A 20,816-nucleotide genomic window follows, 5' to 3' on the forward strand; every position below is an offset into this window, starting at 1 on the left:
ATTAGAATCAGATTTTCACATTATGAAAGTATGTGAATAATCCATGCAGAAAATGTATAAATTTTCATTCCATGAGCAAATTTATTCAGCTACAGAAGAGTAATAATAGATATAAAAACTCAAGAATGCAAAAACTTTTTGAAAAGCAAAATCTGATTGCTACAAAATAAAATAAGCCTAAAATATTCAAATGAAGAAATGATAAACATTTCATCAAACACGAAATTACAGACTACATGTAACTGTTAAAGTTAAAATGGTGCATAACAGGCCTCAAGATCTCCAGTTAATTTGAGAAATACATTAGCTACTGTTTTTTTTAGATAGGGTTCCTAAATTTAATAGCTTTGGCTATCCTGGAAGTCTCTCTGTAGATAAAATGGGCCTGGAACTCAGAGATCTGCTTTCCTCTGCCTCCAAGGTGCTGGGATTAAGGATGTATGCCACCCCTTCCCCCATTAGCTAAGTTTTAAGAGGGATTTTTCTTCTAGAATGTGTTTTACCTTTGATGTTATGAACTGAATTTCTATCTGGCCTTAATAATATGACATAACACTTAGGTGCAAAGATAAGGCACAGGATCCCTGCACTGGAAGCCAAGATAGAGACGACTTCCATAGACACCATGACCTTTCCCTTGGTGCTGTGGTAGATAGGGAGAAAAGTGATCCAGACACTGCAGAACACCAGCATGCTGAAAGCCAAGTACTTGGCTTCATTGAATGTGTTAGGTAGATTCCTGGATAAGAAAGCCATAAGGTAGCTCCCTAGGGCCAGGAGTCCCAGATATCCCAGGATGCAGTGGAAGGCAATAGATGAGCCCTTATTGCAGGTGATGATAATGTGTGTATGTTCAGAATGATCATCTCTGTCAACAAAGGGGGGATAAGTGAACAGCCATATTCCAGAAAGAACAAGTTGGATAAGGGTGCAGAGGGGAATGATGACATTAGAAGTCCTTGATATCATTAACCACCTCATTATACTTCTCAGAGCAGTGATCTTGAAGGCCATGACTACAGTAATAGTTTTGGTCAACACAGTAGAAAGAGCCACAGTGAACAGAAACCCAAATGCACTCTGCTGCAGGATACAGATGGCTGTGTTGGGAAGACCAATGAAGAGCAAGGGACAGAGGAAACAGAAGGTGAGAGTAATGAGCAGGACGTAACTGAGAGCTCGGTTATTGGCCTTGACAATGGGAGTATCTCGGTGCTTCAGAAAGACCCCAAGAACAACAGTTGTGAGTGAGGAGAAGCCCAGGGATGTGAAAGTGAGTGTCTTCCCCAAGAGGTCATGATAGGTCAGGAAGGCTACAGACTTACGTAGGCAGTGGTTCCTCTCTGGGTTTGCATAGTGACCCACTGGACACTTCTCACATTGATCCATGTCTAGAAGGAATGAATTTGATCATGAGTGCACCCTCGTGTTCTCCTTTTACCCTAAGCCAGTCACCAACACTAGATCACTGCACCCGACTCCAACAGCCTCCCTTTGTTTCAAGTACCAGAAGCACTTTCTAGAGAGTAATTCTAAACTCACACATCCATTCTACTTCATGGTGCCACAGGTTAATGCTTTTTCTTTCTTTGGTTGCTCATATGGTTTCTTCACACTGAGTGACACTGTTGTGTCTGTTTTGTAGATTGGCTCTGACATTGCCTTTTATAAAGTACATCTGTGTACTTGAAAGACGTGGGAATTCAGTGCAACAGAGAGTGTCCTTTGAAATCACTTTCTTTTCATGATGTTCTCAAACTTATATACCTATAATCACAAAATGCACGTGTTCTCCAATTTCACCCATTCATTTTTCAATTTGGTAATAGTGTAAATATTTCTGTACTACATTTCTTTCCAAAGATGTTTCAATGTTATCATTGTCAATGAACATTTTAACATAAGAAACTGATTCTTTTAGTAGGCAACTTTCTCTTCATGAATATTGTTTATTTTTCCTGCTGTTTTCTTTAGCTCTCCCTCTCACCTTCGCCTTCTAAAGTTGTAATTTTACACTCTACCTTCATTTCTCTCACCACTGTTACTCCCACTCCTCTGTCTTTAGCACTTTTTTTTTGCCGCCTGTCCTAGCACATAATGAATGCTTCGTATGTAGACTACATGTCTTACTTGTTAAAGGCATGCAATGTGCAAACTCTGCAAATTACCTTATATTCAATCAATCATTATCCTTTAAAGATAGATTAGTTTATTCTACTGTGTTTGATGGGTAATAGATTCAATTTTAAAGTGCCTAACATATTAGTCCCTCCTTTGACTTACATATTATTACAAAGTCTAGCTCGTAATCTATAGTCATGTAGGATTTGGTTGTAGTGGGTGACATGTTCTGCCTTTGTGCAAATGGAACATGGATGTGGATCTATCCCCCGCTACACACAGAGTATGCATAAGCTGCGAGTGTTTGAGTTAATAAGATGCTTTATTTTCACAGTCTCAATGCATTTCCTAAGAAGACCTGAATCGCCTTACCTACATTGTGGAAGAATGCCAATTATAAAAAACAAAATAACATTTTGCAAGTTCTTCTTATGAGGGTGAATTATGCAAAGAAGAGTATTTTCACAGTGACATTTTTCTAATGAAAATGCTTCAGGAGTAAATAGGCATCCTTAGTCACGAACCTGCCAGAACTTGCTAGTCCCTGTTGCTTCAGTCTTCCTATTACACATGAAAATATGCATCCCTTCTCACATGCTCTGGACCTTTAAACTAGAAACAAGCTTCTGTTACATGCCAATCCCAGTTCCCTCTTACTTCCCGCCTCCATATCCCATCCCCTTTCTGCTTCCCAAGGAGGGGGAGGCCTTCCACGAGGGATCTTCAAAGTCTGTCCTATCATTTGAAGCAGGGTCTAGATCCTCCAACATATGTTTAGGCTGCAACAGTATCCCTCTATGTGGAAGAGGCTCCCAAAGTCCGTTCATATACCAAGGATAAATACTGATCCACTACCAGAGGTACCATAGACGGCTCAGGCCTCCTAACTGACACCCACATTCAGGGGGTCTGGATCAGTCCTATGCTGGTTTCCTAGCTATCTGTCTGGGTCCATGAGCTCCCCTTTGTTTGGGCCAGCTGTTTCTGTGGGTTTCACCAGCCTGGTCTTGACCCCTTTGTTTCTCACTCCTCCATCTCTGTCACTGGGTTCCAGGAGTTCAGTTTAGTGTTTAGCTGTGGGTGTCTGCTTCTGCTTCCATCAGCTGCTGGATGAAGGCTCTAGGATGGCTTATAAAGTAGTTATCAATCTCATTATCGGGGAAGGGCATTTGAAGTAGCCTGTCCACTATTGCTTAGATTGTTAGTTGGTGTCATCCTTGTAGATCTCTGGATGTTTCCCAAGTGACAGATTTCTCTTTAAACCTATAATGGCTCCCTCTATTGTGGTATCTCTTATCTTGATCTCCTCTATTTTTCCCCCAGCTCAACCTTCCTGCTCCCTCATGTCCTCTTCTCCCCTCTTCTTCTCTGCTTCTCTTTCTCCTAGCTCCCTCTTCCCTCCCCATGTATACTCCCAATTTGCTTAGGAAGTCTTGTCCTTTTCCCCTTCTCCGGGGTAACATGTATGTCTCTCTTAGGTTCCTCCTTGTTTCCTAGCTTTTCTGGCAGTATGGATTGCAGGCTGGTAATCCTTTGCTCTATGTCTAAAATCCATATATGAGTGAGTACATGCATGTTTGTCTTTTTGTGACTGGGTTACCTCACTCAGGATGGTTTCTTCTAGTTTAATTCACTTGCCTGCAAATTTCAAAATTTGGTTGATTTTTTCCCACTGAGTATACTCCATTGTGTAAATATACCACATTTTATCTATTCGTTCTTCAGCTGAGGGGAATCTAGGTTGCTTCCAGGTTCTGGCTATTACAAACAATGCTGCTATGAACATGGTTGAACAGATGTTTTTGTTGTATGAATGTGCATCTTTTGGGTATATGCCTAAGAGTGGAACTGCTGGGTCTTGTGGTAGACTGATTCCCATTTTCCTGAGGAATCTCTATACTGATTTCCAAAGTGGCTGTATGAGTTTGCACTCCCACCAGCAGTAGAGGAGTGTTCCTCTTTGTCCACATCCTCTCCAGCATAAACTGTCATTGGTATTTTTTGATTTAAGCCATTCTGACAGGAGTAAGATGGTATCTCAGAGATGTTTTGATTTGTATTTCCCTGATGGCTAAGGATGTTGAGCACTTTCCCAAGTGTCTCTCGGCCATTTTAAACTTCTCTATTGAGAATTCTCTATTTAGTTTTGCACCCCACATTTTAATTGGATCCTTTGGTGTTTTGGAGACTTGCTTCTTGAGTTCTTTGTAAATTTTGGAGATAAGCCCTCTGTCAGATGTGGGGTTGGTAATATCTTTTACCATTCTGTGTGCTGTCATTTTGTCTTGTTGCCTGTGTCCTTTGCCTTGCAAAAGCTTCTCATTTTCAGGAGGTCCCATTTTTTAATTGTCGATCTCAGTGTCTGTGCTACTGGTGTTGTGTTCAGGAAGCAGTCTCCTGTACCAAGTCATTCAAGGGTACTTCCCACATTCTCTTCTAAGAGGTTCAGTGTAGCTGGATTGATGCTGAAGTCTTTGATCTATTTGGACTTAAGTTTTGTGCATGACGATAGACATGGATCTATCCGCATTCTTCTACATGCCAGCATCCAGTTATGCCAGCACCATTTGTTGAAGATGCTGTCTTTTTTCCCGTTGCACAGTTTTAGCTTTTTTTGTCAAATATCAGGTGTTCATAGCTGTATGGTATAATATCATGGTCTTCAACTGTATTCCATTGATCTACCTGTCTATTTTTGTGCCAACACCAAGCTGTTTTCCTTACTATAGCTCTATAGTAGAGTTTGAAGTCAGGGATGTGATACCTCCTGAAGTTCCTTAATTGTGCAGGGCTGTTTTGACTATCCTGGATCTTTTGTTTTTCCATATAAAGCTGAGAATTGTCCTTTCAAGGTCTATGATGCTGGGATTTTGGTAGGATTACATTGAATCTGTAGATTGATTTTGGTAAGATTGTCATTTTTACTATGATGATCCTACTATCCAAGAGCATGGGAGATCTTTCCATTTTCTGGTATCTTCTTTAATTTCTTTTTTTAGTGACTCAAAGTTCTTGTCATACATGTCTTTCACCTGTTTGGTTAGAGTTACCCCAAGATATTTTATGTTGTTTGTGGTTATTGTAAAGTGTGACATTTCTCTGGTTTTTTCTCAGTACATTTATTGTCTACATACAGTAGGGATACTGAATTTTGAGTTAATTTTGTATCATGACACTTTGCTGAAGGTGTTTACCAGCTGTACGAGTTCCCTGGTAGAATTCTTTGGGTGACTTATGTAGACTATCATATCATCTGCAAATAGTGAAAGTTCGACCTCTTCCTTTCCAATTTGTATTTGCTTGATCTCTATTTGTTGTCTTATGCTCTAGCAAGAACTTCGAGTACAATATTGAAGAGATATGGAGAGAGTGGAAAACCTTGTCTTGTTCCTGATTTTAGAGGAATCCCATTTAGTATGATGTTGGCTGTGGGTTTGCTGTCTATTACCTTTATTATGTTTAGGTATGTTCCTGTTATCCATGATCTCTCCAAGACCTTTATTATGAATGATTTTGTCAAAGGCTTTTTCAGCATCTAATGAAATGGTCATGTGGTTTTCTTTTTTAGATTGTTTTTATGGTGGATTACACTGATGGATTTTTGTATGTTGACCCATCCCTGCATCACTGGGGTGAAGTCTATTTGATCATGGTGTATGATTTTTCTGATGTGTTCTTGGATGACATTTGTCAGTATCTTATTGAGTATTTTTGCATCAGTGTTCATGAGGGAGATTGGTCTGTAGTTCTCTATCTTAATTGTGTCTTTGTGTGGTTTTGGTACCAAGGTAATTGTAGCCTCATAAAAAGACTTTGGCAATGATACTTCTGCTTCTATTGTGTGGAACTATTTGAAGAGTATTGGTATTAGTTCTTCTTTGAATTTCTGGTAGAATTCTGTGCTGAAACCATCTGGTCCTGGATTTTGCTTGGTTGGAAGACTTTTGATGACTGCTTCTATTTTGTTAGGGGTTATAGGTCTGTTTAAATTGCTTATTTTTTTGATTTAATTTTGGTAAGTGATATCTAAATGGATAGTTGTTTATTTTCTTTAAATTTTTGAAGTTTGTGGAGTACACATTTTCAAAGTATGACCTGATGATTCTCTGGATTTCCCCAGTATCTGTTGGTATGTCCCCTTTTTACATTTCTGATTTTGTTAATTTGCATGTTCTCTTTTTGCCTTTTTGTTAGTTTGGATAAAGAAAGTTTTGTCTATCTTGTTGATTTTGTCGAAGAACCAACTCTTTATTGATTTCAACCCTGTTTGGTTATTTCCCGGCATCTACTTCTCCCTGGTGAGTTTGCTTCTTTTTGTTCTAGAGCTTTCTGTTGTGCTGTTAAGTCTCCAGTGTGACTATTCTCCAGTTCCTTCATGTGGGCAATTAGTGCTATGAACTTTCTTCTTAGCACTGCTTTCAAAGTGTCCCATAAGTTTGGGTATGTTGTGTCTTCATTTTCATTGAATTTTAGGAAGTTTTTAATTTAAATTAGAAACAAGCTTGCTTCACATGCCAATCCCAGATCCCTCTCCCTCTCTTCTTCCCCCGCCTCTCTCACCAGGCCCCTTAGCCCCTCACATAGTCCCCACTCTGGTCCCCAGGGAGGGTGAGGCCCTCCTTGGAGGATCTCCAGAGTCTGCCATTTCGTTCAGGGCATGGCCTAGGCTCTCTCCCAAGAGTCCAGGCTTAGCGAGCCTCCCTAAGTGTGGGATGGCCACCCAAAGCCCATTTGTATGCCAGGGATGAATACTGATCTGCTACCCAAGGCCCCACAGATTACCTAGGCCTCCTCACTGACATCCACATTCATGGCATCTGGATCAGTCCCATGCTGTCCACCCAGCCATCAGTCTGGGGTTCACGAGTTCCCCCTTGTTCAGGTCAGTTGTTTCTGTAGGTTAAACCAGCCTAGTCTTGACTCCTTTGCTCATCAAACCTCCCTCTCTGTCACTGGGTTCCAGGAGTTCAGTTCAGTGTTTAGCTGTGGCTGTCTGCCTCTGCTTCCATAAGTCACTGGATGAAGCTTTTGTTTCCCAGACTCTCTGGAAGTGGGATTGTAGGCTGACACTCCCCTGATCCATGTTTAAAATCCATATATGAGTGACTATATACCATGTTCAGATCAGCTATTTCTGTGGATTAAACAAGCCCAGTCTTGACCCCTATGATCATCAGTACTCCCTTTCTATCACTGGGTTCCTTGAGTTCAGCTCAGTGTTTAGCTGTGGGTATCTGCCTCTGCTTCCATCAGTCATTGGTTGAAGGTTCAGTTTCCCGGACTCTCTGGCAGTAGGATTGTAGGATGGTACTCCCCTAATCTGTGTCTAAAATCCATATATGAGTGAGTCACATACCATGTTTGTCTTTTTGAGACTGGATAACCTCACACAGGATAGTTTCTTCTAGTGCCCTCCATTTGCCTGCAAATTTCAAGACTCTGTATTTTTCCACTAAATAGTACTCCATTGTTTAAATGTACCACATTTTCTCTATCCACTCTTCAGTTGAGGGGCATCTAGGTTGCTGACAGGTTCTGGCTATCACAAATTATGCTGCTATGAACATAGTGAACAGACATCCATGTTATATGAATGTGCGTCTTTTGGATATATGTCTAAGTGGAATTGCTGGGTCTTGTGGTAGACTGATTCCCGTTTTGGAGACTTGCTTCTTGAGTTCTTTGTAGATTTTGGAGATCAGCCCTCTGTCAGATGTGGGGTTGGTGAATACCTTTTCCCACTCTGTTGGTTGCCTTCTTGTCTTGTTGACTGTTTCCTTTACTTTACAGAAGCTTCTCAGTTTTAGGAGGTTCCATTTATTAATTGTCAATCTCTGTGTCTGTGCTACTGGAGTTATGTTCAGGAGGCAGTCTCCAGTACCAATTCATTCAAGGGTACCTCCAAATTTCTCTTTTAAGAGGTTCAGTGTGACTGGATTTATGCTTTGATTCATTTGGACTTAAGTTTTGTGCATGGTGATAGATATGGATCTATCTGCAGTCTTCTACATCCAGCATCCAGTTATGCCAGCACCAATTGTTGAAGATGATTCCTTTTTTCCATTGTATAATTTTATCTTCTTTGTCAAAAACCAAGTGTTCATATGTGTGTGGGTTAATATCGGTGTGTTCAATTCAATTCCATTGGTCTACCTGTCTATCTTTGTGCCAATACCAAGCTGTTTTCAGGACTACAGCTCTATAATAGTGCTTGAAGCCAGGGATGCTGATGCCTCTGGATGTTGATTGTTGAACAGTGTTGTTTTGGCTATCTTGGGTCTTTTGTTTTTCCATATAAAGTTGAGAATTGTTCTTTCAATGTCTGTGAAGAATTGTGCTGGGATTTTTATGGGGATTGCATTGAATCTGAGGATTGCTTTTGACAAGATTGCCATTTTTACTATGATAATCCTACCTATCCAAGAGCATGGGAGATCTTTCCATTTACTGGTGTCTTCCTTAATTTCTTTCTTTAAAGACTCAAAGTTCTTTCTAGGTCTTTCACTTGTTTGATTAGCATTACCCCATGGTTTCTTTATGTTGTTTGTGGCAATTGTAAATGTTGATGCTTCTCTGATTTATTTCTCAACCCTCTTGTTGTCTGTATATAGTAGGGCTACTGATTTTCTTGAGTTGATCTTGTGTCCTGCCACTTTTCTGAAGGTATTTTTTACCTGTAGGAGTTCTCTGGTAGAGTTTTTTGGGTCAGTTTTGTAGGCTATCATATCATCTGTAAATAGGGAAAGTTTTGACCTCTTCCTTTCCAATTTGTAGCCCCTTGATTTCCTTTTGTTGTCATATTGCTCTAGCTAGAACTTCAAGGAAAATATTGAAGAGGTATGGAGAGAGTGGACAACCTTGTCTTGTTCCCGATTTTAGTAGAATCTCATTGAGTTCCTGTCCATTTATTTAGATGATGGCTGTTGGTTTGCTGCATATTGCTTTTATCAAGATTAGGTATGTTGCTGTTATCACTGATCTCTCCAGGACCTTTATCATGAAGTAGTGTTGGATTTTGTCAAATCCTTTTTAAGCATCTAATGAGATGATCATGTAATTTTCGTAACTCAGCATGTTGGATTTTCATATGTTGAACCATCCCAGCATCTCTGGGATGAAACACACTTGATCATGGTGACTGAGTTTTCTGGAATCCTATTTGCCAGTATTTTATTGAGTATTTTTACATCAATATTCATTAGGGATATTGGCCTGAAGTTTCCTTTCTTAGTTGTGTCTTTATGTGGCTTGGGTATTGAGGTTGTTGAAGTCCTGTAAAAAGAGTTTGGCAAAGACCCTTCTATAGCATCAAAAACTTTTAGGATAATTGGTATAAGCTATTCTTTGAATTTCTGGTAGAATTCTGCACTGAGGCAATTTGAACTTGGGCTTTTTTGGTTGGGAGCCTTTTGATGACTGCTTCTATTTAAATTGCTTATCTGTTCTTGATTTAATTTTGGCAAGTGATATCTGTCCAGAAAATTGTCCATTTCCTTTAAATTTTCGTTTTTTGTGGAGTGTAGGTTTTCAAAGTATGACCTGAAGATTCTCTGGATTTCTTCAGTGTCCATTGTTATGTCCCCTTTTTCATTTCTGATTTTATTAACTTGCATGTTCACACTTTGTCATTTGGTAAGTTTGGGCAATGGTTTGTCTATCTCATTGATTTTTCTCAAAGAACCAACTCTTCATTACATTGATTCTTTGTATTGTTTTCCTAGTTTCTCGTTTATTGATATCAGCCCTCAATTTGATTATTTCCTGGAGTCTACTCCTTCTGGGTGAATTTGTCTCTTTGTGTTCTAGAGCTTTCAGTTGTGCTGTTAATTCTCTAGTGTGACTATCCTCCAGTTTCTTCATGTGGGCACTTAGTGCTATGAACTTTCCTCTTAGCACAGCACTGCTTTCAAAGTGTCCCATAAGTTTGGGTATGTGGTGTCTTCATTCATTGAATTCTAGGAAGCCTTTAATTTCTTCCTCTACCCAAGGGTGATGCAATTGAGTATTGTTCAATTTCCATGAGTTTGTAGGGTTTCTGCAATTTGTGTTGTTGTTGAATTCTAACTTTAAGGCATGGTGGTCTGATAAGATACATAGAATTTTTCCAATTTTTTGTACCTGTTGAAGTTTGGTGTGTTGCCGAGTATGTGGTTGATTTTTGAGAAGGTTCTATGTGGCTCTGAGAAGAAGGTATACTTTTTTATTTGGATGGGATGTTCTGTAGGTGTCTGTTAAACCCAATTGGGTCATAACTTCTATTAGTTCCTTTGCTTCTTTGTTAAGTTTCTGTCTGGTGGTCCAGTTTAGTGGTGAGAGTGGAGTGTTGAAGTCTCCCATTACAAGTGTGTGAGGTTTGATGTGTGATTTGAATTTTAGTAATGTTTCTTTTACGAATGTGGGTGCCTTTGTATTTGGGGCATAGATGTTCATAATTGAGACTTCATCTTGGTGGATTTCTCCTGTTATGAGTATGAAATTATCTCCTTCATCTCTTTTGATTGAATTTAGTTTAAAGTCTAATTTGCTACATATTAGGATTGCTGCCCCCACTTGTTTCTTGGGTCTATTCGATTGGAAAATCTTTTCCCAACCCTTAACTCTGTCTGTCTTTGAAGCTGAGGTGTGTTTCTTGTATGCAGCAGAAGGATGGGTTCTGTCTTCGAATCCATTCTGTTAGCCTGTGTCTTTTTATGGTTCAATTAAGACCATTAATATTGAGGGATATTGATGATCATTGATTGCTCATTTTTATTTGTTTTGGAGTTGTTGTCATTGGTGGAATTGTGTGTGTATTTTCATCCCTTTTTTCTTTTGGTGTTTGGTAAAGTGGGATTGTCTATTGCCTATGTTTTTCTGGTTGTAGTTAAGGTCCTTGGGTTGGAATTTTTTCCCAGAACTTTCTATAGGGCTGGATTTGTGGATATGTATTGTTTAAATCTGGTGTTGTCATTGAATATCTTCTTTTCTCCTTCTATAGTGATTGAAAGCTTTCCTGGGTATAGTATTCTGAGCTGGCATCTGTGGTCTCTCCAGGACCTTCTGGCCTTCAGAGTTTCCATGGAGAAGTAAGGTATAATTCTGATAAATTTGCCTTTATATGTTATTTGAACTTTTTCCTTAGCTGCTCTAAGTATTCTTTCTTTATTCTGTATGCTTGGGGTCTTGATTATTATGTGGCGAGGGGACTTTTTTTGTGGTTCTTTATATGTCACTTGGCCTTTTTCTTTTGCTGTACTTAATATTCTTTATTCTGTATGATTATTGTTTTGATTATTATGTGGCAAGGGGATTTCTCTTTTGTGGTCCACTCTATTTGGTGTTCTGTAAGCTTCTTTTACTTTCATTGGCATGTCTTCCTTTAGGTTTGAAAAGTTTTCTTCTATGATTTTGTTGAATATGTTTTCTGCCCCCTTGAGGTGGGTTTCTTCACCTTCTTCTACAGTTATTATTCTTAGATTTGGCCTTTTCGTGGTGTCCCATATTTTCCAGATATTTTGTGTTAGGGATTTGTTGGACTTAACATTCTTTGGCTAATGAATCTATTTTCTCCTCTTGTATCTTCCACTCCCGAGATTCTCTCTGCTATCCCTTGTATTCTGTTGGTTGTGCTTGCATCTGTAGTTCCTGTTTGTTTACCCATCTTTTCTAATTCCAGCATTCCCTCAGACTATATTTTTCACTGTCTCTGTTTCTGCTTTCAAACCTTGCACTGTTTGAATTGTTCCTTGTTCCTTGCAACTTTTGGTTTGTCTTGTCTTCCATTTTTTAAAAGGATTTTCTTATTTCCTCTCTTAGGGTCTCTATCATCTTCATGAAGTTGTGTTTAAGGCCATTCTGCTTCATCTGTGTTGGGATGTTCAGGTCTTGGTGGTGTAGAGTCCCTAGACTCTGGTTGTTTCATATTGGTTTTTCTGTTGTTGAATGTGTTCTTATTATTGTCTTCCCATCCCTTCTTCCAGTGGGTGCAGGTGGGATCTTTTCCTTTCCTGCTAGTTACAGGTTCAAGGTTCACTTCTGGTGGGTGTAATCAAGTCCAATACTCTGATGGGTCTCACATTGGTGCAGGTGTACCTGACACATTCCTTCTCCCCATGGGTAGGAACGGGAATATTCCAGTGATATCAGTAGACTTGAGGTTCCTTGATCCCCTGGGGGTGACTCGACCTGCCTGAACTTCCCAGTCTAGAATATCCCAGAGTGTGTAAGCAGAAGTTGGGCCTGAGACAGGGGTGCAGGCTCACATCTCCCCTCCCTTGTTCTTTTCTTTTTTTCTTTTTTTTGAGACAGGGTCTCTCAGTATTGTTTTGGAGGCTGTCCGCTGTCCTGGAACTCACTCTGTAGACCAGACTGGCCTCAAACTCAAAGAGATCCATCTACCTCTGCTTCCCAAGTGCTTGGATTAAAGGTGTGTGCCACTACCACCTGGCAAGAGTATGTAATTTTACTGGAAACAAAATGTACTGCAACCTGTGATTTAGTAACAGCTGGAAGGAAGTTCCCTAACCCATGTTTGCCCCTTTCTTAGATAACAAATAAATGAACTGGTGGGAATGTTCTCTGTATGATTGACATTTACCTGACTCATTGGAAATCTCATTCTTTAGGCAAGGGATGCAGTCAAAGCAACAGGCAGGCTTGCCCTCCTGGGTCTTTTTCCTGAATCCGGGAGGACAGCTCTTACTACACACAGATTGAGGAATCTGAGAAAAATGAAATAAATGTTAGCAAATGCTTCAGTTTTTAAAATTGAGTCTCCAAAATAGTGTTTTAAAATTCAGAATCACTAATACGATAACTTTAATATTTATATATGAAGATAATTGTATTGTTACTACTAGAGCATTACATACATAGGCCCATGTGGTCAATGCCCTGAGGCATGAATTTGTTGGAAAATTGTAGAAAAATTATAAGGTGAGGACAAAAAGGAAAATATTTATGTCTTTGGTAGCACATCCAGGAAGCGATTATAGAGATTACAGAGATTTCAAACCTGTGTTGTCTTTGGGGATTCTGGCTTTGAAAGTAAATAGATTTTTTTCAATGATGATTGTTAATAGTGTCAATATTACAGATTCAAAATCAGGGCTTCTGACTTTGAAAGTAAATAGATTTTTTTCAATGATGATTGTTAATATTGTCAATATTACAGGATTCAAAATATTACTATAACAGATCTTATAAATTAGGCTAGTTGAGGTAGGAAGACACAAGAAATAATGTCACTGGTCTTGGTTCCTGAAAAAATGCAAAGGAGGAAAAAAATGTGAACAGCGGCAAACAGAAATCTCTGCTTCTTGACTGTTGATGCAAACTGACCAGCTGCCTTTATCTCCTAGAATCATGGCTTCCTGTAGTGACAGGATGCACTCTCATGCTGTGAGACAAGCAAAATTCCCTTACATTCATTTTGTAAGAGAATATTTTTGAAGCAGCAAAAACAATGAACACAGATACAAATTTGCATCATGCTCTCCTGACTTGGCAGAGGCATAAAATCACATGATCAACTGATCATGTATGGTAACATTCCAAGTTAAGAATCAAAATAAATCTTTTGTTAGGTTGATTTGTAGCAACCATTAGTTAGGGTTTTCTATTGATCTGATAAGACAATCTTTGGGAGAAATTGGGATTAATTTTTTTGTACAGCTTGTAGTACATCATCCAGGGATGTCAGAACCAAAACTCAGAGCAGACAATGGAAGCTGGAAATGATGCAGAGAACATGAGGAAGTGCTGTTTACTGGATTTCTCCTTATGGTTGGCTCAGCCTGCTTTCTTGTAACAACCAGGACCACCTGCCCAGAGATGGCACCACTCACAATGAGCTAGGCCTTCTCCCATCAATAATTAAAAAAATATACCACAGGCTGCAAGCCTGATGGGGGTATTTGACCTACTGTGATTCCTTCTTTCCAAATGAGTTGTGTCAAGTTGACATATGACTAATAGGAGATCATACTGAACTAGATTCTGTTATAGAATAAATGAACAAATTTGAAAATAATTAGGTCCACTCAGGAGAATCTAGTAACGAGACAATTCTTTATACTTTTTCAGTTCTTTATATTGGTAGTCATTATGTGTATATGGATGGGCCCTGATGGAGCAATGAAGTATCATGACTCTCAGAAACATATTTTGTTATTTTCAACCCACCTCTGTAAAGACTTGGGGCCACTGTATCATGTTCTCAGATAAAGAAAATTGTTGTCCCTGGGGAGTATTTGTAGAAAATGTCCCGACTTTGACTTTTAGCCCAAGACCTTTTGGGAAATTCCAAAAGTTGACAACATCATATTCTACATCTGATTTCCTTTTCCAGTCCAGATCCACATCATGGCCAGTGTGGCTGTTTAGTTGGCTGTTCTTCAGAAAAGGATGAAGCTAAAAGAGAGGCATGATGGTATGGTAAATAGAGGTGTAACTGAACCAGAGATAGAAGTGGATTTTCACTGACTTTGATCCCTGATGTCAAAAGCAACTTGAACACAGGTATCAAGAATGGAAGCATAATTATGTTCCTCAGATGTTGGTCAGTTTCAAGAGAAGTCTTAGAACCAAGCACTCCTAAGTTAGGAATATATATTGAGACACATTCCAACTTTCTTGGAAAGATAAACATACCCAAGTAAAATTTGGAAGTATTTAGCGTGTACTGGCTGGTTTTGTGTGTCAACTTGACACAGGCTAGAGTCATTAGAGAGGAAGGAAACTCAGTTGAGGAAATAATGCCTTGATGAGATCCAGCTGGAAGGCATTTTCTCAATAGTGATCAGTGGGGGAGGGCCAGTCCACGGTGGGTGATACCATCCTTGGGCTGGTGGTACTGGGTTCTATAAAAAAGCAGGCTGTGGCCCAGTGGTGGTGGTGGTGGCACATGCCTTTAATCCCAGCACTTGGGAGGCAGAGGCAGGTGGATCTCTGTGAGTTCAAGACCAGCCTGGTCTAAAAGAGCTAGTTCCAGGACAGGCTCCAAAGCTACACAGAGAAACCCTGTATCACAAAACCAAAATCACAAACAAACAAAAAAGCAGACTGAACAAGTCATGGGAAGCAAGTACTCTCCTTCAAGGTCTCTCTGCATCAGCATCTGCCTCCAGGCTCTAGCCCTGTTAGAGTTCCTGTCCTGACACACAGAAGTGTAAGCCTAATAAACCCTTTGCTCCCAACTTGCATTTTGGTCATGGCCCTTTGTTACAGCAATAGAAACCCTAAATTAAGACATAGAGTTTAACTGTATAAAAATTGTATGAAGGTTTTTATATTTAATTATATTGTTTAGACATCAAATTGTGGGATATTTATTATTACAAAAAAGAATTGTACAATTATGTAAACAAATGCATTTAATTTATATAATGTACTGAATAGAATTGGAATTATGTAAAACAGAAAACCAGAAGCTACTTTGGAGATAGATTTTCTCAGTTCTGATGGAAGGAGGCGTCAGCTCAGACGCCCCTTTTAGTTTATACTTGATGTTTTGATTCTTTTGTTGAAAAATGCACTCATTTCTACTTAAGAAAAGTTCTAAAAAATCCTGCCAGCATTTTGAAAACAAGTTGACAGAATAATACTGTAACAATAAATAAGGAAGGAAGTAATATGTGGTTACAGGGGTTCTAGTCCCTAATGAATGAAAAAAAATCAGGATAGCTAGCTAACTGGCTGATACAGATGGGGTCTCACACACTTCACAGCAGTTATCCCTTCTGCAGAACACAGTAGCATATAATGGTCTTGGGTCATTTTGAGTGATCATTTACATAACTGCTCCATTAGTGCTCAGTACCATTTTGTCAATCAATTATTACATATTCATTTATTTCATGAGAAATGTCTGGGGATATATGGGTTTTAATATGTGAGGATTGTGAGGATTTTTTTATAATTTCAACTATATATTGATATGAAAGATTTCCTCCTTGTAGCAGCATCCTGTTCATCATAGATGCAGACACTTGTGTTTTCATTGATAAGCAGGCAATCAATTTCATTGGTTAGTAGCCTGAAAAATATAAGGCTTTCTTATGAATTTTTGACAAAATAATCTGAAATATGAATTGCCTAATCTGAATACCTTTATAAACCCTCAGGGTGTCACACTGCTGTTGTTAACAGTACTACAGAAGGGGCATTACCTGCCAGGGGAAAAATACCATCTCGTTCCCATTTGTACTTGGTTGAGCTTGTACTTGATTGCCAGTCATCTCGTGGAGACTGTGGGCCACAGCATAAACAGCATTGTACACATGGTAACTCTCTTCACTCATGGTCATGTCAAATATATTCCCAGGCAAGAATTCCAAGGAGGCATTGGGCAGACAGTTACCCAATATTTTACATTTCTTCCTTGAAAATGAGCAGTTGAAGAACATTTGCCACAATACATGAAGGTAAATGTCTTCTGGGTATTTGGAAGGGTTGGCTGTCTGGATAAAATCTGTAAAATTAGCAATCTCACCATATTGGTGTGAAAAAATAAGAGCCCCATGCAAGGAATCTAACATGAAATAATCATCAAATTTGGAAGCATCCCAGTGTGAGGTCAGGATCCAGACTTTCCATGTGACTAACTTCTGCTTAATATTTACTATTAAGCTCAACAGAGAATCAGTGTCCCCATAAATAATAATCACATTTGCTGATGATTCCAGTATCTGCACCTGATTTTTCCAGGGTCTGGGCAGAATCGATCCCCTGCTGACTAGGATCATTTCCACAAATGCTATGCAGACTCCATTTTTGTCCATCTCTCTTCTCAAGTCTGATAGAATCTGGGAGCCTTTGTGGTCATCTGCAATGAACAGTCCTATCCAGGTCCAATGAAAATGAATCATCAAAGAGGCCATGCCCAGTGTCAGGAATGTGTCTTTGGGGGCCACCTGGTACAGCGAAGAAAATTGGTCTCTGTCACTCAGGATAGTATCAAAGGGCCCAAAAGTAAGCTGAAGGGAAAATTATCAGAGAGAAGAGGAAGAACTTTGTTATAAAATAAAACTCAATTTTGTTGTTCTGTGTTCTGTTGATATCACTGGGAGGCCTGCTTTTTTCCGAAGAGAAATGGAGGGGGAGTGGTTCTGGGGTAGAGAAGAGGTGTGGGGGCAAAGGGGTTAAGAGGAGTGGAGGGAGGGGAAAATGTGATCAGGATTTGTGGGAGATCATGAAGCTGGCCTGGCCTGCCCCCAGGATTTTCAGGTCGGAGTCTACAGCTCCTGGGCACAAGGTGACTTGCAGTTCCTGAGAGGCCAATGCATTCCTTCTGGTAGTCAAGTGTTCAGGCTGCTTTATGTTTCTCTGTATATTCCCTTAGTAGTCAAGGAAGAATGAACGCTTGACAGGAGAATTGGTCTTATAGGTGTATCCTTGTATAAATTGCAAAATTCATTGCATCCAGGCAACCACAACTATATTGATCCTGGAAATTCCCATTATATTCTGTTTCTGACAAAGGTGTAAAAAGTCTGATTGCTCCCAATAAAGTTGTCACTGCCTCAGTCATGCTATGGCCCCTCCAACCCAGGCCAGGTTTCAATTCCTCAAGGCCGTGTCTGGTGACTTTGAACTGGTGAATCAACATGTGCACTTGCACAGGGTAATGCATGGGGGCATTGGGTTGTGAGGTAGAAACCTACTGTAATGGAAACTCCCTGGAATCTACAAGGGTGACCCTAGAGAAGACTCTTAGTCATGGGGATACAATATGGAGCCTGTGGCAATCTGAATGTAATTGGCCCTTATAGTCTCATAGGAAGTGGTGCCTCTTCACAGCAACAAAATCCCTAAGGCAGAAGCTGGTCCCAGGGACTGGGGTATTGCCTGTAAGACATCTGAATGTGTTTTTGTTCAGAGTAATATGGACTTTGGGGCTGTGGATTAGAAAAGCAGTTAAATAATGTAAATGCTGCTTAACAGGTCACACTAGTAGGAGCATGGGAGACAGTGGTGTTGAGTGTGAGCTGATGAACCAGGGGGAGTGGCTCACTCAAGGGTTTCAGAAGAGAAGAATATTAATGTGAGGACTGGAGATCATTTCCTTTGTGATATTTTGGTGAGGAAATTGGCTGCTTTTTGCCCTTGTCAGAAGAGTATGCTTGAAGCCAAAGTGAAGAATTCAGGATTAATTTCACTGGCAGCAGAAATCTCAAAACAGCCTAGTATAGACTCTGTCCTGCGGTTACTAGTATTCATGCTTGTAAAGGTTTCTGATGAAAAGGGGCGATCTGAGCAGGGTAAATTACAAAATGTAAATTTTGAGGAGAAAGAGAGCATCAGGAAGTGAAATGGAGTCAAATCCTGTGTTCAAGGAGATAAATGGATTAGGAAATGGAATATGCCAAGTGCTGACCTCAGGGAAAGATTCCACCCAACTTCTCCATGGAAACTCTGAACGCCAGAGGGTCCTGGATAGATATTCTACCAACACCAAGAGACCATGGATGCTAGCCCAGACTGCTATACTCAGCAAAGCTTTCAATCACTATGGATGGAGAAAGCAAGATATTCCATGACAAAATCCCACATTACCAACAGCCTAAAGAAAAAAAGGGTGGAAATCCACACATAATTCCACCACCACCAACCATTCCAAAACAAGAATGAGCAATCAATTGTTATTAATATCCATCAATATTAATGGTCTTAACTCACCCATAAAAAGACATAGGTAAACAGAATGGATTTGAAGACAGAACCCATCCTTCTGCTGCATACAAGAAACATACCTCAGCCTCAAAGACAGACATTACCTCAGAGTTAAGGGTTGAGAAAAGATTTTCCAATCAAATGGACCCAAGAAACAAGTGCGGGTAGCAATCCTAATATCTAACAAATTAGACTTTAAAATAAAATCAATCAAAAGAGATGAAAAAGGTCATCTCATACTCATCACAGGAGAAATCCACCAAGATGAAGTATCAATCCTGAACATCTATGCCCCAAATAAAAATCCATCCATGTTTGTAAAAGAAACATTACTAAAACTCAAATCACATATAAAGCCCCACACACTTATAGTGGGAGATTTCAACACCCGATTCTCACCACTAGACGGGACTACCAGACAGAAACTTAACAAAGAAGCAAAGGAGCTAATAGAAGTTATGACCCAATTGGGATTAACACACATCTATAGAACATCCCATCCAAATAAAAAGAATATACCTTCTTCTCAGCGCCACAGGGAACCTTCTCAAAAATCGACCACATACTTGGCAACATATCAAACTTCAACAGGTACAAAAAATTTGGAATAACTCCATGCATCTTATCAGACCACCATGTGTTAAAATTAGAATTCAACAACAACACAAATTGCAGGAACCCTACAAACTCATAGAAATTGAATAATGCACAGTTGCACCATTCCTGGGTCAAAGAAGAAATAAAAGAAGAAATTAAAGACTTCCTAGAATACAATCAGAATGAAGACACAACATACCCAAACTTATGGGACACTTTGAAATCAGTGCTAAGAGGGAAGTTCATAGCACTAAGTGCTCACATGAAGAAACTGGAGAATAGTTACACTAGAGAATTAACAGCACAGCTGAAAACTCTAGAACACAAAGGAGCAAATTCATCTGGGAGGAGTATATGCCAGGAAATAATCAAACTGAGGGTTGAAAGCAATAAAGTAGAAACTTGGAAAACAATACCAAAAAATCAATATAACAAAGAGTTGGTTCTTTGAGAGAATCAACAAGATAGACAAACCATTATCCACACTTACTTAATGACAGAGTGTGAACATGCAAATTAACAAAAATCAGAAATGAAAAGGGGCACATAACAACAGATACTGAGGAAATTCAGAGAATCACCAGGTCATGCTTTGAAAACCTGCACTTCACAAACAACAAATATTTAAAGGAAATGGACAATTTTCTGGATAGCTATCACTTGCCAAAAATAAAACAAGAACAGATAAGCAATTTAAATAAACCTATAACCCCTATGGAAATAGAAACACTCATCAAGTGTCTCCCAACCAAAAAAAAAGCCCAGGGCCAGATGGCTTCAGTGCAGAATTCCACCAGAAATTCAAAGAACAGCTTATACCAATTCTTCTCAAAGTTCCATGCAATAGAAGCAGAAGGATCTTTGCCAAACTCTTTTTACAAGGCTTCAATAACCTTGATACCCAAGGCACACAAAGACTCTTCTAGGAAAGAGAACTTCAGACCAGTATCATCTCATGAACATTGATGCAAAGTTACTCAATATAATACTGGCAAATTGGACCAAGAACACATCAAAGTAATCATTCACCACGATCAAGTCAGTTTCATCCCAGGGATGCAGGGATGGTTCATCAATGTAATCCATCAATGTAATCCACCATATAACCAAGCTGAGAAACAAAAAGCACATGACCATCTCACTAGATGCTGAAAAAGCCTTTGACAAAATCCAACACCCCTTCATGATAAAGGTCTTGGAGAGGTATGGGATATCAGGAACATACCTAAACATAATAAAAGCTATATACACACAAACCAACAGCCAACATCAAACTGAATGGACAGAAACTCAACGAGATTCTGCTAAAATCAGAAACAATACAAGGCTGCCCAATCTCTCCATACCTCTTCAATATTGTCCTTGATGTTCTAGCTAGAGCAGTAAGACAACAAAAGGAGATCAAGGGGATACAAATTGGAAAGGAAGAGGTCAAACTTTCACTATTT

General features: G+C 39.4%; 1 protein-coding gene across 1 annotated transcript in view; it reads right to left on the bottom strand.

The window, feature by feature from the left end:
* Positions 1 to 462: 462 nt before the first annotated feature.
* LOC101824207 (vomeronasal type-2 receptor 116-like) overlaps positions 463 to 20,816 on the bottom strand; it is a 43,258-nt gene continuing 22,904 nt past the window's right edge. Inside the window, exons 3-6 of the mRNA XM_005083434.1 lie at positions 16,269 to 17,075; positions 14,284 to 14,511; positions 12,698 to 12,821; positions 463 to 1,391 (exon numbers count right to left, since the gene is read on the bottom strand). Coding sequence (XP_005083491.1) covers positions 463 to 1,391; positions 12,698 to 12,821; positions 14,284 to 14,511; positions 16,269 to 17,075 — 2,088 coding nt within the window. The remainder of the gene's footprint in view (positions 1,392 to 12,697; positions 12,822 to 14,283; positions 14,512 to 16,268; positions 17,076 to 20,816) is intronic.

Source organism: Mesocricetus auratus, unplaced genomic scaffold, assembly GCF_017639785.1.
Source record: "Mesocricetus auratus isolate SY011 unplaced genomic scaffold, BCM_Maur_2.0 Super-Scaffold_100676, whole genome shotgun sequence".
Taxonomy (NCBI): Eukaryota; Metazoa; Chordata; class Mammalia; order Rodentia; family Cricetidae; genus Mesocricetus; species Mesocricetus auratus.